Source organism: Garra rufa, chromosome 19 (assembly GCF_049309525.1).
Source record: "Garra rufa chromosome 19, GarRuf1.0, whole genome shotgun sequence".
In the NCBI taxonomy this organism is placed as follows: domain Eukaryota; kingdom Metazoa; phylum Chordata; class Actinopteri; order Cypriniformes; family Cyprinidae; genus Garra; species Garra rufa.
This window is the reverse complement of record NC_133379.1, coordinates 6,823,162-6,845,447: the sequence shown is the minus strand read 5'-3', so window position 1 is coordinate 6,845,447 and position 22,286 is coordinate 6,823,162. Positions and strand designations below refer to the sequence as shown.

Here is a 22,286-nt window from a genome sequence, read left to right as displayed (position 1 = left end):
GTTGAGGTGAGAGTACCTACTCAGTAGGGCAAAATATTTGCTGTGAAGATCACTGTAGACCTCAGTTTCGCTTTGGTTCCATGTACAGCTTAGTACTGTGAAAACATACATTAAAAAACGGTTTGCAATATTTGTAGCAATAGCCAAAAATACATGATCAATTTTGACCCATACAAACATTAACTGAAAATGTACTCACCTTCTTGAAGTCTTTCTTTCTTCAGTTGTAAGGAAATAGTTTTTTGAGGAAAACATTTCAGGATTTCTCTCCATATAATGGACTTCTATGGTGCCCCTGAGTTTGAACTTCCAAAATGCAGCTTCAAAAGGCTCTAAACGATAACAGACGAGGAAAAAAGGGTCTTATCTACACTGTAAAAAATTTGCTGTAGTTCTGCAGCTGGTTGCCAGTAACTTACTGTAGATTTTTAATTTATGTTATTTACTGGCAACAGTTTGTTCAAAGTTAAATGAACATTAAACATTAACAAGTCTTTGTCTTTACAGAATAAAACTATAAAATAACAACCTACTGCAAAGCATTCTGGGAACCAGAAACCTTCATCAACCTTTTTCTGTTTTTTTCCTTCAGATTTTGGTTCCCAGAATGCTTTGCATGAGGCTGTTATTTTAGTTTTATTCTGTAAAGATAAAGACTTGTTAATGTTTAATGTTCAATTAACTTTGAACAAACTGTTGCCAGTAAATAGCATAAATTAAAATCTACAGTAAGTTACTGGCAACCAGCTGCCAGTAATACTGTAATTTCTACAGATTTTGTTTACAGTGTAGCAAAGCGATCGGTTAAAATTTTTTTTAATTTATATTCTTTTTAACCTCAAATGCTAGCTCTGTGTAGAGATTAAAAAGTATATAAACTGCTTTTTTAGTCTAGGGTCACATATAACCATTAAATAATTCTGTTCAAGAATGTTAAATGTAACACTTATTACATGCTGTGTTTATTTTTGTATTATATTTTGACAAAAATGTAATTAATTACTGTTGTCAGTCACATGAAACACACAAAACAAGGAGAGGTTCTGATAATCCACTGACCTCCCTTTTTTTCTTCAGTCGCAAAGAAATTGTTTTTTTGAGGAAAACATTCCAGGATTTTTCTCCATATAGTGAACTTCAATGGAGACCAATGGGTTCAAGGTACAACTTGCAGTTTCAGTGCAGCTTCAAAATGCTCTACATGATCCCAGCCGAGGAATAAGGGTCTTATCTAGCCAAACAATTGGTGATTTTCTTAAAAAAATATATATTTATATTCTTTTTAACCATAAATGCTCATCTTGCACTAGCTCTGCAACACGCATCTGTCTACTTCGGTTCAAAAAGGTAGGGTAGAGCGAAAAACTCCAACTTATTTTGTCTTCCAACTTCAAAATCGTACAACATCGTGTTGTGTTTGACTTTCTTTGAAAGTTCACTTTGTAAACACTGGTTTGGTACTTCTGCCTACGTCACGTGTGACCTTTCCAACATCATTACATAATGTGTGAGGTCGGGCTGATGTAAGATGAGCGTTTGTGGTTAAAAAGTATGTAAATTTTATTTTTTTTAGAAAATGACCAATTGTGTCACTGGATAAGACTGCTGCATTTAAACTGCAATTTGGACCTTCAAACCAGTGGTCCACAATATGGAGAAAAATCATGGAATGTTTTCCTCAAAAAAAATTAATTTCTTTGTGAAGAATAAAAGACATTTCAGGATTTTTCTCCATATAGTTGGCTTCAATGGTGGCCATTGGTTTGAAGGTCCAAATTGTTTCACTAGACAAGACTTTGAAGCTGCATTTTGGACCTTCAAACCATTGTCCACCATTGAAGTCCACTATATAAAGAAAAATCCTGGAATGTTTTCCTCAAAAACCTTCTTTGTGACTAAGGAAAAAAGGCATGAACATCTTGGATGACATTAGGAAGAGTAAATTATCAGGAAATTTGAATTTAGGAGTGAACTTCTAATTCGAATATCAATGTTTAGCTGAATAATAAAATGCAAAGCTTGTAAACACTACTTCATTTGAAGGCTTCTTATTAGAACATATGTGACCCTGGACCACAAAACCAATATTTGTAGCGCTAGCCAAAAACACACTGTATGGGTCAAAATGATTGATTTTTCTTTTATGCCAAAAATCATTAGGATATTAAGTATAGATCATGTTCTATTAAGATATTTTGTAAATTTCCTACCGTAAATATATCAAAACTTAATTTTATGCTTAGTAAAGCATTGCTAAGAACGTCATTTGGACCACGTTAAAGGCGATTTTCTCAGTATTTTGATTTTTTTGCACCCCATATTCCAGATTTTCAAATAGTTGTATCTCTGCCAAATATTGTCCAATCATAACAAGGTGATGTATAAATCTCAATATCATACCCTTATGACTGGTTTTGTGGACCAGGGTCACATTTAATGTTTACAACTTACCTTAGCAAAAGTCTTACCATGGGAACAAATGGTGTGTCTAAATCAACTAGATTACGTTACAACTATCTAGCAGTTATAGTCTGCAAACAAGTAAACAAATAAAAAAGTAATATTTCTAACATTTCTGCGTTTACGAGCGAAAGGCTTTAACGCGCGGGCGTCAACGTTAACCAGACTACTAAAATGATGTCACGCAGGCTGTGCTCTAGCCCCTTCAGTCAGCCTCACTGAACACACAGTGTTCGTCACGAAAGGGGCGGGTCTGGAGTGAATATTCGCGTGGCTATTGGATATTCGAACTGCCTATCACTTTCTGTCGCCTTCCTATTGGCTGTTAGCATGCGGGTTTATCTCTCCATCTCTCGCTGCTCTTGTATAAATGCCGCTTACTTTTCTACCATCAACCTCCGCCGGATATTATAGTTCCTATTATCAATTCTTTTATCGTTAAGCTACACCTATTAAATCTCGTCCGATAAATGATTAACAACCATCCCGCGCGTCGCGACCAATCCGCGCTTTTTAATCGGTAGATCTTGTCGAAAAAACTCCTGACTCCCTGGGCACATGAAACTGGACACCCGAGCGTTTGAGGCCCCTCTTTCCATGCGGAGGAATACATTGTTGCTGCTCACAATGTGGATGGAGGTGGTCAAGATGTCTACTAGAAGAATGAATTCACCTCAATTGTAACAACATAAAGGAAGTCGTGGCGCGGGATTGTTTGGATACAGACCTGCAACATTGTGTTTATGACGTTGGCGTTTTGTAGGAGGATGTCAAAGGAGGACTAACACACATTGTTGCGCCTACCAGCCTTTAATGCGCCGTGCTTCAGATTCTTTCAAGTTTTATGGTTTTTTCCTACGAGATTCAACCTTTCTTTTTTACTGCTGGATGTAAAACAACTGATAAACTGAGGTAATGCCTTTTGCGGTTTTTACTGGGTTAAAGTTGGATCGTTTTAGTTTCACATTTACATCCGAGAAGTCACATTATTGCATATTGAAGTTCCATTTAGCAAGTTTTTGGGATGTGTGCTTATGGAAGTGGGGGGGGATGCAGAGTTTTTTTTCTTGCTTAGTGGCTGTGGTGGTGGTGGGAAGTCCTGCCCAGTTTTGTGCTGGTGGTCTTTAACCCAGTTCTATCCTAACAGAAATGACTCCTTTGTCCTTTTATCAAAGTAAGGATTAGTTTGTCCGGCGCGTATGAGTTTAGCTGACTAGTTAGGAGCGAGCTGTCAGTGCAAATTTAATTTGCAAATTACTAATAGCTGAAAGTTACTTTAATTGGATATACTTATTAAAATGTATAACTTCCGAATGAGCTTAAAAGCTTAAACCAGCTTTTTGTATCCAAGGTAGCTTTTCGCAAAACCTCGGGTTAATTCAGTTACTTCGCTGAATATTTTTTGGCAGGAAATTCCTCGCCCCCCACCCCCACTCGCCTTCATCAAATCGCGAGTCTCTTGAGGAAAAGTTGACATTTTGTCGCTGTACTTTTATTAACTTTTACTTAATCCCCAGCCAAGCTTGTGCATTTATCTCACAACACATGAATAATTGAGAATGATGGCTCGACGCCTGGTTAATATTGATAATAACGCCGTCCTTATCAAAAGTACGTGCCCGCGATCGATGGTGGCCTATCGGTTTTCGTAATGGTTAGCTATCGGAATACAATAAGTTTACAACTGAGAATAAATATTGACATTGTTCATGTTTGGGTGAAGCTTAGCCCTACTTACACAAAGAAAGGACGTGACTAAACTCTAGTTTAAACGTGTCTGCATATTCAGTCATGGAGGTGGGTTTTAAAACAGACGTTTTCGCGGTGCATCTTACGCGTTTTTATTCGTAATACCGTGGGTTTAGTTTGGGTTCATTAAATTGGTGGTTAGTGGTAACACTGTTGCGCTTTCTTACAACCACCAATAGCTGCAGTGATACCGACTAAGATACAATTTACCCTACCTTTTAACTACGAAATACGTTTTAAACGCATTTTTATAGTGTTCCCATACCGTTAGGAATTTAACGATCCTGCTCCAGTTTTCTCATAATGGTGTCTTGGTGTATGAATTTGATTAAATAATATCTGGAAAAAAAATATTACTGCATTTACAGCCCAGTTTGTTGGCAAGCATTTCAAATTTCAGCAGAACAGACCTAACAAATCATAAACAAATGTTAGCCTACATCTCCCTTCAGAGCTATCAAATGAATCATAAAGCTGGCACTATTTTAACGCAAATGGCAAACAAACAAAAAGGTGGTAACCTGTTTCCTTCACCGTTTATAGCTAGCTACCTACAGGCCTGTTTTATGCACCTTGTCATACGAACAACCATTCTGTCATTATTATTATTATTATAGCCTAGCATTATTATGGTTTGTAAAGTTCTTGGTGCATTTCAAATGAATAAAAACAAAACGAAATGAATAACTTGGTGTCAATAAGTGAGCTGGATTAATTCATTATAACAGCCCCTTCTGATTCACAAGTGTTTTTTGAGCTACTACACAGAATCGATTCATATGGATCATTGGTTCGCAAATCGAATTGCATTGGCGGCGCTGTGTTTTTGAATCACTTGAAAGAATCGACTCTTAGAGTCACACGTTCAGGAATCGGATTGGAAAGGTCGCGCTGTATGTTCAGTCCTCTAGATTAAAATAATAACAGAAAATACTGTCACATCTTCCTGATTTACGTAAACGAAACCTGCTAACGTCAGGAATAATTCGGTTCTCGAACCGGCTCTCGATTCTCAACCCTAATAATATGGCCTTCATTCGACAAACAAGGCTGTTCATATCATTTAAAACGCTTCTCTTTCCTGTCTAAGACGTTTGGTGCGTTTATATACTAGAGTAAAATTTTGTTTACTTGTGGTTTGGCTTTGTTTTGGTTGCCAAAGGCTTGAGGGGAAAATGGGCCCTCTGTTACTATCTGTCCCGTCTTTTACTGAGGGCCCGCTTTCTGCATGTTATCATTTAGGCCTAGCTGTTTTTGTTTGGGAGTCGAGAAAGCAGTGTGAATAAAATGTACTGGCAAGGTGTAAAAACACTTTTTATTTTAGCTTTTGGCTTGTATAGTGTTATAATCAAGACTGCTGAAGAGAAACTAATGGTTAATAAGCAGGATGGACTGCTAAAGCACACCACCTGTTGGCATGCAACAGCACACAGGACCCCTTAAGATGTTTCGGAGAAAGTTTCTTTATTTGACCGGGTTCTAAAATTTGACCTTCTTGTTTGATGGTCCCCTTTTATGCAAATCGACTGGCCAGATAACTCTAAATCATACACGGGATAGAGATGTACAATAAGTTAAGGACATTGATTTGCATGTTCCATGTGCTGATATCATGGTTTCATGGAAACTTATTGACTGGTGATTGCATTTAGTTTCATTGCCGTGCTGATGTTGCATAACACAGCAATATTAATAATAAGATTGACTGGCTCTTTGAAAACAAGTCTTGTGATGCTTTATTTGGCTGTTTTGTTGTAACACAAGACTAATTGCAGTGTGTAAAACACAGGATTTCCTCGGCCAAATTAATTATCGGGCAAGTTTTCGACTTAAGATTAAAATCTTGGACAAAGATAATAACTTGGCACGTTTTTTGTGAAACCTCCCGAAGCGATACATAGTTAATTAAATTTAGGCTTGCTTTTCAATTGGGACATGGAATGCTGAAATAAATAGAATTATAAATACGTTTTCATTCATCGCTACTATTCCGACTTGCACTTCATCACTGCTTTTCTTTAGATAGCTCACCCTAGCTATGTCTCTCTCTCTGGTTTTCTCCTGTAGGGTGCTTTAAAGACCGAGGGGTATGAACGAGCCGCACCAGAGAATGGCTACAGTGGGAACAGATAAGGAACTCAGTGACCTGTTGGATTTCAGTGCGGTAAGGAAGACACTGAGTCTTTGTTACCGATCTGGACAAAAATTCTCTCGTAAACATTCGCTTTATGATTCCTTAACAAAATCTGACCTTCATTCCATTTCGAACTGATCAAATCTCATGTCACATTGCGTGTTGGTGGCTATAAACATTATCTTTAAATCATGTGCGAGCTTCTGACTGGGTCCTGAGAAGTGCATTTGCCATTTGAAAGCATAGTTGAAAGCATCTCCAATCCTCTCCTATCCCTCCATTTATTATTCTCATATCACCTGTTGTTAAAATGTGATTATTCTTGGCGGTCATGGTTATCCTAAATAGCATTAAAAACAGCAAATATAAAAAATGTTAATCGCTTGATTCACTGAACGCCTCGACCATGCTTAATTTATTGCATTGGAAAATTGCCATCTACTGAAGCAGCGAATCAATTAAGACGATACATTGATAATCAGACGTGCCAGACCGAATGCCTTACGATCTCACGTCTAATTGCAAATTGTTGATGGTTCAGCTACTCCCTCATTTTCCAGCCTCAAACCTTGAAACCAAAGGATGTCTTTTTTTTTTCTCTTGGTGCGAAAGGTGTTTCACGTTGTGAAAAATGTCTACTAGCCAGAAAGTCCCTCTTGTGCAGCATTGTTGCTGCTTCAAAGAGCCATGCTGCTTCGTGAGAAAGGGTTTCTTTCAGATTGAACTATTTCAGTAGGTTAAATCTGGCAAGGTTGACCTGACCTTTAGCACTAAACTTCTGAACAAGCTGAGCTTGACGTCACATAGTGTGAATCCCCAATAATGCTGGAAAATCAGCATGTCTGTGGGCACCTGTTGACGTGAGTACCTAATAAACTTCCTATTTTTCTTATTTTTCTGCCATAGATGTTTGCACCCCCTGTGGCTAATGGGAAGAACAGGCCCACCACACTTGCTAGCAGTCAATTCAGTGGTTCAGGTAAGTCTAAACGCATGCTTTTTCATATTTAGAGGGATATAACGATTCATCAGTTATCTATCGTGGTATCGCGATGGCAAAACCTTCTTGATATTATCGTGGTCAACTGATGATATGAAACTATAGGTTTTTCAGTGTAGTTTTTTTTTTTAAATACAAAAGGTCTTTAAAGTTGTGTTTTGGGCTGTAATGCTTTAGGGCAGTGTTTGTCAAACTAAAACCAAAAGCACAATATCCCTAGCAGCATAATCCCTTCATCAAGTCTGTTTCGAAGTGAAACGCGCATTTTGTTCAGGTGATCAGCTTGTGATCCGGTGTTTTCCGCACCTCAGAACGGTTCAGTTGAAAGTGAATACAGTGAACTTGTTTATTGCATGTGCTGAGTTTAGTGCACATTTGGGAATGCAACAGCCTCTCTTTATGCTTTATTTTTGCTGCTTTTTGCTTGTAGTGAGACAAGTTTTCAGAGAAGCTGGAGTTCTCCATCAAAATAAAAGCTTAAAAGTGCAGTATGAATTGCTGATAGCTAGTGGTTTAAATGGGTGATGTTACTGCAGTCCAGATTCAAAATATCTCGTTCAAGTGTAGAAATTAGACAAGAAGCGTTGTAATTTCTGTACTGTAGTGTAAAGCAATAATAATATACCTATGAAATATTAATTTTCATTTATTTTACAGTCCAATTGTTTTACAGAATATGTCTATTACTGTCATTGTTGTTAGAAATATTATATCGTAATTTGCTAGGCTTCCTAAAACACCAGTGTGAATGTAATTTAGACAGACCTTATACCACAAATAAAAAAAAAGGGTTGAGTCTCCTTTAAAGTTCAGGTACAAGTCAATTCTCTTTTTTTTTTCTGACTTAAAGGAGTAGTTCACTTTCAGAACAAAAATTTACCCCCTTGTCAACTAAGATGTTCATGTCTTTCGTTCTTCAGTCGTAAAGATAGGACGTTTTTTGAGGAAAACATTTCAGGATTTCTCTCCATATAATGGACTTCTATGGTGCCCCTGAGTTTGAACTTCCAAAATACAGTTTAAATGGAGCTTCAAAGGGCTCTAAATGATCCCAGCCGAGGAAGAAGGGTCTTATCTAGTAAAACAATCGGTTATTTTCTTAAAACGTTTATAATTTATATACTTTTTAATCTCTACAAAGAGTGCACACAGAGCTAGACGAGATGAGCATTTGAGGTTAAAAAGTATATAAATTGTAATTTTTTAGAAAATAGCCGATCGTTTCGCTAGATAAGATCCTTTTTTCCTTGGCTGTGATCGTTTAGAGCCCTTTGAAGCTGCATTTTGGAAGTTCAAACTCGGGGGCACCATAGAAGTCCACTATATGGAGAGAAATCCTGAAATGTTTTCCTCAAGAAACATAATTTCCTTATGACTGAAGAAAGACAGACGTGAACATCTTGGATGACAAGGGGGTGAGTACATTATCTGTAAATTTTTGTTGTAATAGTGAACTACTCCTTTTAAGTTTTCTTAGTTAGAACATGGGTTGGAGCTCTTAATTTTGAACTCTCAAAGTGCATTAGATAGAAGAATTGAGCATTAAAATGTAAAAATAAAATTTTCCCCCAATTCTTCATTTTTTTTTTTTTTTTTTTTAAATATCACATTGTGGACTTCATATCACGATGTCATCGTATTGTTACATCCCTCCATATGACTTGAATTTGCTATATTTGTGCATTTCATGGTGTTTTCTGTAGCAATAGAGATGTTTGGCCCAGTTGCTAAGTGCTCGTTCCTCTCAACAGAAGAAGAGGACATGCTTCTTCTTGTTTTCCTAAACCCCCTCTTTTATGAATTCACCGTAGTATATCCAAAGTCAAAGCTCGGGGCAGTTTGGCTCCCTTTGAACTGGTTGTTCAGTTGAAGTACCTATTGCACAAACTTGTACGTCGTAAAAACTTTGTTAGGTCAAGGAGTGAGTGATTGGTTGCTTTGCTGTTTGTCATCACGTTTGCGTCCAGAACTTTTTAACGTTTCTTTTGCTTTGACAAGTTGCCTCCAGTTTAGAAGCTGTCAAAGGCATGCGTTTCTCAGTCTGTCTGTCTCCCAATCGACACTCCAAACATTACCCTTGAATAAGAACAATCTGAGAACAAAGACTTAAATAAAGGCCTTACGGTCTCCAAACGATTCCCCCCACCCCGCCGCGTAAAACACTCCTCCCCCCACACAAGAAAACACTTTCTCCCCCTGCCAACTGACAGGAAATGGACCCTCTCTGAAACAAAGCTCTCTCATACCTCCCACCACCCCGCAGGAGGCCCGCATGAAAACAGCAAAAGAAACACTGTGAAAGATCACCAGCTTCACTCTCGGTCTGTGGCGGCCTAAAGTGCCAATTACATAGCGGGGCCAAGCTAATGTCTCAGTTTGAGATTTTTATTGCGAGAGCTACCTGACACCGAAGTGACCCCGACTCTTAAATCTGTCACTTGTGAGATGCTTCGAGAAGGTCTCCACATCAGTCAACATAAGCCTCACCCTGTGAACTCGATATAACAGGATATGACGTTCTTGATATCATGGATATCATGTTATCATGTTCTTGATTAAGAAACAAAGGTCCGAGAGACAGTTCCTCAGCGTTATTTGGGAATTTTGGGTTCAGTACATCTTAAAGTTTTTGAACAGTATGATTTGTTTTTTAAAGAAGTATGCATTTTATTTGATTCAAAATACAGGAAAAGCTTTTTAAAATTATTATCATCAATATTTAAAACCGTTGAGTACTTTTTTTTTTTTTAGGATTCTGATAAATGGAAAGATCCAAAGATCAGCATTCATCTGAAAAGCTTTTGTAACATTATACACTATACCATTCAAAAGCTTGGAGTCAGTGTAATTTTTCTTTTTTGGAAAAGAAATTATAGAGATTAATAGTTTTACTTAGCAAGGATGCTTTAGATTGATCAAAAGTGAGGATAAAGACATTTATAATGTTACAAAAGATTTCTATTTCAGATAAATGCTGTTCTTCTGAACTTTCTATTCATTAAGAATAGAAGAAACCTGAAAAAATTGTACTCTGCTGGTTTCACCTTGATGATGATAATGTTTTTGAGCATCAAATCAGAATATTAGAATACTTTCTGAAGGATTATGTTACTGGAGTAATGATGTTGAAAATTCAGCTTTGATATCAGGAATAAATTACATTTTAAAATATATTCAAATAGAAACCAGTTATTTTAAATAGTAAAAATATTTCAAATTTGACTGTTTTTGCTGTGCTTTGGATCAAATAAATTCAGGCTTTGTGAGCAGAAGAGACTTCTTTAAAAACAAAAAATCTTACTGTTCAAAAACTTTTGACTGGTAGTGTAGTTTGTGAACATGTTCTCGATTATCACAAAAAAATCTTTTCGAAATCAATTGACCCTCTTCTTTTTTTAAAAGAAGTACTTTTTACACTAGTGTTTCTCCTTAAACTGTATTGTTTCAGCTATAAAGTCTCAAGTTTGTGTTGAGAACACTGTTCCAACCAGATAAAGTCTTAGTTATCAATATAAATCATGTGGTTGAAATCTTCTCTGTGTAAAAGTCCTTCTTTTCTGGCAAATTGTCCCAGAATTACAAGAATTTTTTGACATTACATGGTCATGACATGAATTGCAGACCTATTGCAGTCTTGTAGATGTACATTTAAAAACCTTGTTTTTTAACATTTTATTGGTGATTGAGCTTGACATTTGTGGCCCTGGACCACAAAACCAGTCTTAAGTAGCACTGGTATTTTTGTAGCAATAACCAAAAATACATTGTACGGGTCAAAATGATCAATTTGTGTTTTATGCCAAAAATCATTAGGATATTAAGTGAAGATCATGTTCCATGAAGATATTTTGTACATTTCCTACCGTAAATATATCAACTTAATTTTTGATTAGTAATATGCATTGCTGAGAACTTCATTTGAACAACTTTAAAGGCGATTTTCTCAATATTTAGGTTTTTTTTTTTGGCACCCTCAGAGTTCAAAATAATTGTATCTCGGCCAAATATTGTCCTAATTTCTTTTTTTCTTTTTTTTAATCTTAATACAAACAATTACCCTTATGATTGGCTTTGTGGTTCAGGGTCACATTTATTGAACCTAGAAAAAATTGTTAAAAGTATGTTAACAAAAGCTGCAATCTTGACTTCCTTGGATGGACTGGACTGCTCAGGAGTTAAACTTCTGACTGTCCTCTACTGTTCAAGCCGAATATCCCCAAAGTAAGGACGTGTTTAGAAGTGCATCTGTTCCCTAAGACAAAAGTGCTCGGAAGGGTGCTAATTGCATTAAGCCATCTCCTCCCCCTCCTTGGGCATAGCCGTGGTGTTTGCTGGATTTTTTTTTTTTTTTTTTTTGCATGGGAGGACTTCACCAGGCGTCCTCTCGCTCACCTCCACAGCTGCCTGACACGTCACCCACTGAGGACAGCGTTAGGACAGGACAGAGCCCATTTCCCCCCCTGGTCACACCCCTAGATGCGAGCACATTTACACACACACACACACACACACACACACACACACACACACACACACCTCTTCGCTTTTGATATCAGCTGCGATCCGAACTTAAATAATGGCATGCTGTGCAAGCTTGGAGGAGTGTATGAAGGAAATGATCTTTCCTCAATGCAGGAAATGGACTGAATGTCAGATTTGTCTTTGATGCTTCCAGAAAATAAGTGGCCAATAATTCAAAATATGAATCAGACTTTATCCTCTTTGTACACTTCCAAAAGATTATTTTTTTTTTTTATAAAGAAGTCTCTTCTGTACACCAAGCCTGCATTTATTTAATTTAATTTCATTTAATTTATTGAAATTTTTGATGTGTTTGCTGTTTAAAATAACTGAATATATTTTAAAATGTAATTTATTCCTGTGATTTCGAAGCTGAATTTTTAGCATCATTACTCCAGTCACATGATCCTTTAGAAATCATTCTAATATTCTGATTTGATGCTCAAAAAACATTTATGTTAAAAACAACTAAGTAGATTTTTTTTTTTTCTGGTATCTTCAGAAGTTCAGAAGAACAGCATTTATCTGAAATAGAAGTATTTTGTAACATATGTCTTTATCATCACTTCTGATCAATTGAAAGCATCCTTGCTAAATGAAAAGTATTAATTTCTGTAATTTCTTTCCCAAAAAACAATATAGTGTATAATGTTACAAAAGCTTTTTATTTCAGATAAACGCTGATCTTTGGATCTTCTTATTCATCAATGAATCCTGAAAAAATGTACTCAACTTTTTTAAATGTTAATGATAATATTAAATGTTATTTTCTGAGGTAATCAAGAACAAACTTTTGCACTGTAAGATTTTTAATGCTTTTTAAAGAAGTCTCTTCTGCTCACCAAGCCTGCTTTTATTTGATTCAAAGCACAGCAAAAATTGTAAAAGTGTGAAATATTTTTACCATTATAAAAAAACAGTTTTCTATTTGAATATATTTTAAAATATAATTTATTTGATTTCAAAGCTGAATTTTTAGCATTGTTACGCCAGTAACATATGACCGTTCAGAAATTCTAATATTCTGATTTGCTGCTCAAAAAACATTTATTATTAATATTATGTTGTAATATTATGTTATCTGAAATGGAAATCTTTTGTAAGATTATAAATGTCTTTATCATCACCTTTAATTAATTTAAAGCATAGTAGCTAAATTAAAAAATAATTTCTTTCCCAAAAAATGTTACAAAAGCTTTTTATTTGAGATAAATGCTCATCTTTGTATCTTTATATTCATCAAAGAATCCTGAAAAAAATGCACTCAACTGTTTTAAATGTGATGAATGAACAGCAAATCAGCATTTTACAATGATTTCAGAAAGATAATGTGACACTCAAGACAGTAATGTATGCTGAAAATGTAGCTTTGATCACTGGAATAAGTTACATTTTAAAATATATTCAAACAGAAAACCGTTATTGTAAATGCTTTTGCTGTATTTTGGCTCAAATAAATGCAGTCTTGGTGAACAGAAGAGAAAAAGCACCAGTTTAGTTTGCTAATACGGTAATTCATAAAAACGAATCCAATCGAAAACCATGTTAGACATCTTCTACAGTCCTCCTGCATCTAAATCTGTATCTCTGCCACTTCATTTTCCCCACATAAGATGATTCTGCCAGGGAGATTCTTTCACTCACTCAGTCAGTGCCCACTTCATTTCCCATGCTGCCTGCGTGGGCTCCATAGATCACGGCTGTCAGCGTGGATGTCGCTATTTGCTCTGCTTTGTTAGCTTCATCACTCATGCTCAGCCTTCAGTGGCCGCTCTGGCTGAGACCCCCTCTTCTCTCACACATTTTTAATTAGACCTCACAAAAAAAAAATCAAAAGGAGAATATGAATATTCATAAACCAACTGCATTAATATGCACAATTATGCAAATCAGCATGCAATTAAGCCATGTGTCTTTGGAGAGCTTTGCATTAAGGCATAAGACAGGAGGCAGAGGGGAATGCTTTATGAGGAATTTCTGCTCCAGTACACTCTGAAATGTTGCCGCAATGTTTTCCAATATTCTTTTTTCGACATGTAAAGCAACCTTTTAACACTTCGTATCCTCTGTCTTGTTCTGAGACCTGTGTCGTCCCTGTGGGTCTCCGCTCCCAAATGTACAATGATGCTAATTTCGCAATTCTTTGATCAGCCTGTTTTTGTTCGGCTTGCCGTGATATTCCTCCCCCAACTTGTCTTAATGAGATCCAGTAACTGAATGAATGCTCCCTTTATGGTCAGTGATGTCGAGGCTTGCTGAATGACATGGATATTAGTGTGGTGTGATGGTTTTGGATGAGATCCAGAGCTGTCTGACAAGCACAAAACCAGCCACCAAACGTCCAATGGCCTTAATGCATGACAGGAGAATTAAAAAGGATCTTTGGGCTGACAGTTTGTGATCACTTGCTTTGTAGGTATGGAAGAACGCAGTAGTCCTTGGACTGCCGGAGAGCAGAACAGTCCTTCTTTTAACCAGGTACACGCAGACCCAATGCCTTGTTTGCCGTCTAAAAGTGTTGCTGGGACATCTTTTATAGGCTTGACCTGCTTCTGTCTTGGTTTTCTTGTAGAACTATGGAGAGGGCTCACACTACAACGAACATGATGGACTATCTTCGCCATTCCTTGGCACTGGAATTAGTGGTGAGTTTTACCAATGTTTGGTTGGTTGATCTCAAAGCCGCCAATGTAGAAAGTAGTTTGAACCTCGATCTTGGAGGGCTGGTGTTGAGTTAAGACCACAATTAGACACCTGCAATGGTGAATCAAGCTCTTACTAGGCATACTAGAAACGTCCCTGCAGATGTGTTGAGGCAAGTTGAAGCTAAACTCTGCAGGACACCAGCCCTCCAGGACCAAGTTTGGGCAATCCTGAAATTGTGGCATTGACTTTCTCCAACAGTTGTGACATTTGGACTTGTGTTGTCACGATACTAAAATTTTGACTACGGTACCTGACTAAAATATCTCAATGCTGCTACTGAACCGATACTACAACAAAAACATAAAACGACAATAAAGTAAATGAATAATAGATGATCCAAATGGAGGTTGTAGTTATTTTATCTATTAAAAAGCAGCATTTCTTCTGCCATGGTGAGTAACCACCAAACCTATAGAGATCTGCAACTTTGGTAAGTTATCTAAAAGGATAAAGCCAAATCTTATTTCATAACGTGGTAATTTTTTTTAACAATAACAATTTATATAATTATATAGTTTGTTTTTATTATATCTGTGGTGTTAATAATAAGAACATAGATGCAAGTAACAAACTAAAGGACAAATATAATAAAACAAAGACAAAAATGAGTTTAACATAAAAAATGTATTCAGTTTTTCAGAATTTTTCTGGATTCCGTTTTTTCAGTTTTTAATTTTTCTAGACTCCATTTTAATGAATATTAATCAAAAAGCAAATTTTAAGGCCCTATAAAACCGTTTTATTTTTCTCAAATATAGTTTTATTTTGATCAAATTCTGTGGATCTATTCATTTTCTGCATTCCATTTGAATAGTTTCATTAAATTTTAATAATCAAAAGCATGTCTAATTAATTTAGAAAGATTCATTAGATTTCCTAAAGCATTATTTTTATTTTTCAGAAATACGCTACTGTTTTGTATTTGCAGTTTTCTTGTACATTCTGCTACTTTTTTTTTCTTCTAAATATTCCTTAAATATTGTTTTAATAATATTTTATTAGTAGTGGTAGTTGTAGTACTATCATTACATTACATTAATATTTCTGTCAAGTTAAACCAAACTTTAATTTTGATCGGTTGCTGCCTTTACGTTTCTGTTTGTGTATGATATAAGATTGTTTTTCTTAAAAGTAACAGTAAAATGCTGATGACGTGACTCTCACAGAGTTCTAGAAATTAGGTTTATGTATTCATGTACTCGTATATTAAGGAGGCATAGGGTGAAAACAAAAGATTGCGCCGAATTTGCAGGATTCATAGTTAAACATGATATTCTGTGTTATACAGTAAATTCTGTTTTTGTGTCTGGATTCCGTGATTCCCTCCACGTTTTCTGCTACGCTTTAATCACAGGACCCTTAATAAACCGTGTTAATACGACTCTTATCAAAATGGATTCTTAAAGTACCGTACTAGTAAAATGTGAAATCATACTGTTTTTTTAAACTGTTACTCCACCCCAAAATGAAAATGCTGTCATTATTCACTTACCCCTTTGTCGTTCCCAACCTGTAAAAGCTTTGTTCATCTTCGGAACACAATTTAAGATATTTTGGATGAAAAACGAGAGCTTTGTGGCTGTCCCATTGACTCGCTATTTTTGTTTTCTTTGTGTACAAAAGATATTCTCGTAGCTTCGTAAAATTACGGTTGAACCACTGATGGCAGATGGACTATTTTGATGACATCTTTCATACTTTTCTGGGCCTTGACAGTGTTATTTACTTGGCAGTCAATGGGACAGTCACAAAGCTCCTGGTTTTCATCCAAACTGTCTTATATTGTATTGCGAAGAAGCTTGTGTTGTTATGTGGAGTAACCCTTTAAAGCAGGGTATCGTGATATCTTTTTAGTACCGGTACATCGTGCAACACTAGTTTTGACTTTATTTGGACTCATTTCACCTGAATTTGCTCACAATACCAACTATTTTTACTTCTAGGCAAGAACGAAAGAGGTCCGTACTCTTCCTTTGGGGGCCAGGTAAGTTGAATCAAGTCTTGCAACTCAAATCAAGCAACTCTTGACTCGCAAATCAGACTCAAATCCACCATCTTGTTGTTTCCTATAGCCTGGGTTCCTTCCCTCAGACATCGCCATGCCTTCTGCAGATGCCATGTCTCCATCCGGACTGAAGTCTGGCTCACAGTTTTACCAGTCGTACCCCAATAACCCCCGGAGACGCCCCTCAGATGCAAGCATGGGTAAATAACTTGCATTCACTAGACTTGCATCAGATCAGTCCGTATGGAAGGAAGGAAAGAGTACCACGTGTGCTTTGATCTCTTTCACAGATCCCCAACCCAAAAAGATCAGGAAGCCGCCAGGACTGCCATCTTCAGTGAGTGACCTTTCTGAAGTATTCTTACTTACCCATGTTTCCCATTAAAAGACTTTTATTACAACCTCAATTTAATTGTGAGGAACTACACAGATGTTAAGTAAGCAAAGTCCTGCCCTTTAGAAGATCATAATCACATAAACAAGATGTAGTGGCCATTACAGGAACTTTTAGAATTGGCTTCAAGCATTCATAGCATCTGAAATGGTTTGACATTAGTCCAAAGGTTTAGCTCCAACACATCTGCCAGGAAGTTTTTAGTAATAAATTCTGCAGGAAGCTCTTGAAGTAGGATTGGACACCCCTAATAGACCTTATGTAGAGTAGAAATGTTTTTAACATGACGTGACTAAACAAGAACATGGTTGTGAGGGGTAGATGTGAAGAGTCATCAGATATTTTACCCTCGTGTCAGACAATTAAGCACAAAGTATATGCAAATTTTGTCATCAGAATAGTATGCGCACCACCCGAACTTTGCTCGCATTGACAAGAGCTTTTGAGCGAGGGTATATGAGAGCTCAGCTTTGGTTTAGAAAGACTGAAAAATGTTATCGGTCATAACGTAGTATACGCTACCAGTCAGAAGTTTTTGAACAGTAAGATTTTTAAATGTTTTTTTTTTTTTTTTTTTAAATAAGTCTGTTCTTTATTTGATCCAAAGTACAGCAAAAAGTCATTTTTTTTTTAAAATATTTTTGATATTTAAATATATTTTACTTATTCCTGTGATCAAAGCTGAATTTTCAGCATCGTTACTCCAGTCTTCAGTGTCACATGATCCTTCAGAAATAATTCTAATATGCTGAATTGCTTTTCAAGAAACATTTATTATATTATATTATATTAAGTACTTTTTTGTCCCAAGATTCTTTGAGTAGAAAGATCCAAATATTAACATTTGTCTAAAAATAAGAGCTTTTGTAACCTTATACACTTTACCATTCAAAATCAAACATAATATTAATAATAATAAATGTTTTTTGAGCAGCAAATCAGAATATTAGAATGATTTCTGGAGGATCATGTGACTGGAGTAATGATGCTAAACATTCAGCTGTGAACTCACAGGAATAAATTACATTTTTAAATATATTCAAATAGAAAACAGTTATTTTTAATAGTAAAATTATTTAAACATTTTACTGTTTTTGCTGTACTTCGGATCAAATGAATGCAGGCTTGGTAAGCGGAAGAGACTTTAAAAAAAAAACATTACCAGTCAAAAGTTTTTGAACAGTAAGATTTTTAGTGTGCTTTGGGCTTTATCGAACAAAGAATTTAAGTGAACACCCTTTCTAAAACATTCCAGTTGACAAAATAAAAAGACAACTAACGTCCATAATGTTTCTGAACATTTGACCATTGCAAATCGGTGTTAAAAGAGTTCACCCAAAAATGAAAATTCTGTCATTAATTTCTCACCCTCATTTCGTTCCAAACCTGTAAGAATTCTGTTCATCTTCAGAACACAATTTGAATATTTTTTCTGAGACATAAGAGCTTTCTGACCCTGCTTAGACAGAAAGGTAGTGAAGACACTGTTATAACAGTCCATGTGACATTTCAACCGTAATGTTTTGAAGCTACAAGAATACTTTTTGTGCACAAAGAAAACAAAAACAACAGCTTCATTCAACTATGTATTGTCTTCCGTGTCAGTCTTTGACGATTTTTGTTTTCTTTGCATACAAAAGGTATTCTTTTAGCTTCATTTATTATGGTTGAACCACTGATGGAGTCACATGGAGTACTTTAACAGTGTCCTTACTACATTTCTAGACCTTTAACATGATAGTACCGTTGCAGGGTCAAAAAGCTCTTGAATGTCATCAAAAATACCTTCAGATTAAATATTTCATAATCATCCAAAGATAAACGATGGTTTTACGGGTTTGGAACGACATGAGGGTGAGTAACTAATAACACAACTTTCATTTTTGGGTGAACTATCCCTTTAACTTGAACAAACATGCAAGTAGCCATACCCCATTTTTGAGTCCTGGGAAGAGTAACTGTTGTTTCTCAATCTAAATCCACATAAGCTCAACACTTTGCCCTCTAAACCCCCTCCCCAAACACGATCCTTCAGATTTGCCCATGCTAGCCCTTATCCTCCCCCTCTTCCAAAGTGACCCAGTTGTGAGTCCCCTTGCACCTCTCTCTCTCTCTCTCTCTCTCTCTCTCTCTCTCTCTCTCTCTCTCTCTCTCTCTCTCTCTCTCGCTTGTGCTTGTCTTAGCTCAGATTAATGGCTTCTGATGAGCTAGGGTTCTAGCTCCTGCTGAATCCCACTCTACGGCTCAGTATAACTTCCTCTTGTGCCGCCACAGCATTATAATACCCCTAATGATTGCGCCAATGCTCACCTGCTACGCTTAGCATGCTTTTCAGATATTTAAAAACACTTTTTTTTGAAGTTCAAATCCACCTTTGGCTAAACACTAAAGGATATTGATCCTTAACTTGTCTGGGCTCGCCTTGATCTTCTCGAGTGCATCAACAAATCATTGTGAGGATGTGTTTCCTGGTGAACTTCAGAGAAGAGGGCCATTCGCAGGTTTTTTTTTCTCCCCCCTCCCTCCCTCATTTGTTCTTTTTATGTGGTTTCTACATAATCGACCAGTCTATTTTGCTCCACTCCTACCACTTCTTCAGCAAGACCTCTCCCCCCACTGTTCTCACCCCTCCCCTCTTCAGCCCAGCTGCCTGTGGAGTTGGACGGGCTCCAGGAGTAGGCAGATGGCTCTGTAATTAGAAGTGCATCTCTCCATTCCCATCCCACTTCTCCCTGTTAAATCAAATTACAGGCAAAAGAGAAATATCGCTTTGCTGGATTTGTATTCTCCGCTGGCCCGAGACCCACCCGCCCGCCGGCGTCCCCCTCCCTCCCAAACACTAGCTCTTGTATGCGCACATACAGACAAACATACAAATCATACATGTTAAGACAGGAATACGCAGTATGGAGGTATGCCTAGCAGCTTCTGAATTCAGATTCAGGGTTTGAGATTTCATTATTACTATTATGAAATATCAAATATGTCATTACCCAGTGTGCTTAGCTTGATTTGGACTCACTCTCAGTGATGGTGCTCCCTGTAGCTGTCCTCCCTCTCCTTTTTTGGCTCATGGGAGTGCGAGAGGAAGCGCCGACTGTGCCATGAGATGGCCGTGGCGCATTTCCCAGCATGCTCTGTTCTCTGTCCCTGCCACTTTATCTGAGGGGGCACTATGGAAACACGCGTCCACGTCATTTGTACCGAAAACCACTATGCGCTTGCCAGCTTCATGGGCTGTGCATTCATGTGCAAGCGATTCGCTAGGGTTATTTTGCCTGTTACTATGAAAGTCATGTTTCTTTATGCACCTTGTTTGTAAACGCAGGTTTATGCTGCCACCTCTGGTGACGACTATATCCGCGACAGTGCTGCCTACCCAGGTTCCAAACCTGGCTCCGTTTACCCAGGATCTTTTTACATGCAAGGTGTGTACAAAATCGTCCAACCTTCCCAAGCTGTGGATGATAATGTGTATGTGCAGTTGAGGTCGAAAGTTTACATACACTTTGCAGAATCTGCAAAATGTTAATTATTTTACCAAAATAAGAGGGATCATACAAAATGCATTTTTTAGTACTGACCTGAATAAGATACACTTGATTCTTAATACTGTGTTACTACCTGAATGATCCACAGCTGTGAGTTCTGAATAAAAAATCCTTTAGGTCCACAAATTCTTTGGTTTTTCAGCATTTTTGTGTATTTGAACGCTTAGCAACAATGACTGTATGATTTTGAGATCCATCTTTTCACACTGAGGACAACTGAGGGGCTCATATGCAACTATTACAGAAGGTTCAAATGCTTACTGATGCTTCAGAAGGAAACGCGTTGCATTAAGAGCTGGGGGTGAAAACTTTTGAACCAAATGTGCATTTTTCTTATTTTGCTTTCTTTTTTTTTTTTAGTACTGCCCTTCAGAAGCTACAAAACATACATGTTTCCCAGATGATAAAATAAGTTACATTTACCCTGATCAAATTGAAAAAGTTTTCACCCCCAGCTCTTAATGCGTCGTGTTTCCTTCTGAAGCATCAGTGAGTGTTTGAACCTTCTGTAATAGTTGTATACGAGTCCCTCAGTTGTCCTCAGTGAGAAAAGATGGATCTCAAAACCATAAAGTCATTGTTGGAAAGGGTTCAAATACACACAAATGCTGGAAAACTACAGAATTGGTGGGACCTGAAGGATTTTTCTGAAGAAAAATCTGTTCAGGACAAACAAGGGACTATCACTAAACAAGAAAAACACAGCTCAGGTAACAACAGAGTATTAAGAACAAAGTGTATGTAAACTTTTGAACATCTATTATGTGAAATATCTTATTCAGGTCAGTACCAAATAAAAAAATAACATGCATTTTGTATGATCCCTCTTATTTTGCTAAAATAATTAACATTTTGCAAGGTGTATGTAAACTTTTGACCTCGACTGTAACTGTTTTAGTTACTAACAGATTAGTAACGACTAAGCAATTATCTTGTAGTTTTGTATGTTTGATTTGAAATACGTCCACTTAAGTTCTTGTGCTGCTGATTGTTATTGATCCATCCCCACTGCATTTGTGTTCGCAGAGGGCCTGCACTCCTCTTCGGACCCCTGGGCCCCTTCTGGATCCATAGGCCAGTCGGGATACTCGGCTATGCTGGGGAATTCGCCACACATCAATCAACCAGGCTCCTTCTCCGCGATAAACCCACAAGACAGAATGGTAGGTCTTCTGAACATTTTGAAGGTTGTGGAGAATGCCTTAAATTTTCAGCTTCAATAACTGTGTTTATCTTCACAGAACTACCCCTTGCATGGAGCGGACGTCAATGGTTTCCATTCAGGCTCCACAGCTTATAGCCACACATCCTCCATGAATGGATCAGACAGCATTTTGGGTAAATTACCTTCCTCGTTTTAATTTAATGTCCTCTAGCTTGTGAAATGAGCTCGTAATTGGGTTGCGATTGGATCTTGAGGTTGATTCTTCTTGTAAAATCAGTTCAGAATTTTTGGCCTTGGACTAGGCTGAACTCGAAGTGTAATTTAGAGGAAATGGCCTTCAATCTTTCATTGAGAGTTTGAATGGACATTTTTAGCAGATAGCAAATTATGGATCACTTGAATAGTCGTGACATTGAAGTAATGAATGAAGTTAATAAGTACTCCCCTTCTCTCCCACAGCAAGCAGAGGCACGGTCGCAAGCAGCTCAGGTGATGAGATCGGAAAAGCTCTTGCTTCGGTGAGTGAGCTTTCATTAATCACGGTGAAAGAGCATTTGGCCATGTGAAGTCAAAGATGGATTATTATTAGCCATACTGCAGA

General features: G+C 37.1%; 1 protein-coding gene across 1 annotated transcript in view; it reads left to right on the top strand.

Moving 5' to 3' along the window:
• Positions 1-2,858: 2,858 nt before the first annotated feature.
• Positions 2,859-22,286, top strand: part of LOC141292353 (transcription factor E2-alpha-like) — a 31,155-nt gene continuing 11,727 nt past the window's right edge. The window contains exons 1-12 of the mRNA XM_073824361.1: positions 2,859-3,372; positions 6,277-6,373; positions 7,250-7,322; positions 14,281-14,342; positions 14,437-14,509; positions 16,514-16,554; positions 16,643-16,775; positions 16,866-16,912; positions 20,298-20,397; positions 21,547-21,683; positions 21,762-21,858; positions 22,145-22,203. Coding sequence (XP_073680462.1) covers positions 6,299-6,373; positions 7,250-7,322; positions 14,281-14,342; positions 14,437-14,509; positions 16,514-16,554; positions 16,643-16,775; positions 16,866-16,912; positions 20,298-20,397; positions 21,547-21,683; positions 21,762-21,858; positions 22,145-22,203 — 897 coding nt within the window. The 5' untranslated portion in view covers positions 2,859-3,372; positions 6,277-6,298. The remainder of the gene's footprint in view (positions 3,373-6,276; positions 6,374-7,249; positions 7,323-14,280; positions 14,343-14,436; positions 14,510-16,513; positions 16,555-16,642; positions 16,776-16,865; positions 16,913-20,297; positions 20,398-21,546; positions 21,684-21,761; positions 21,859-22,144; positions 22,204-22,286) is intronic.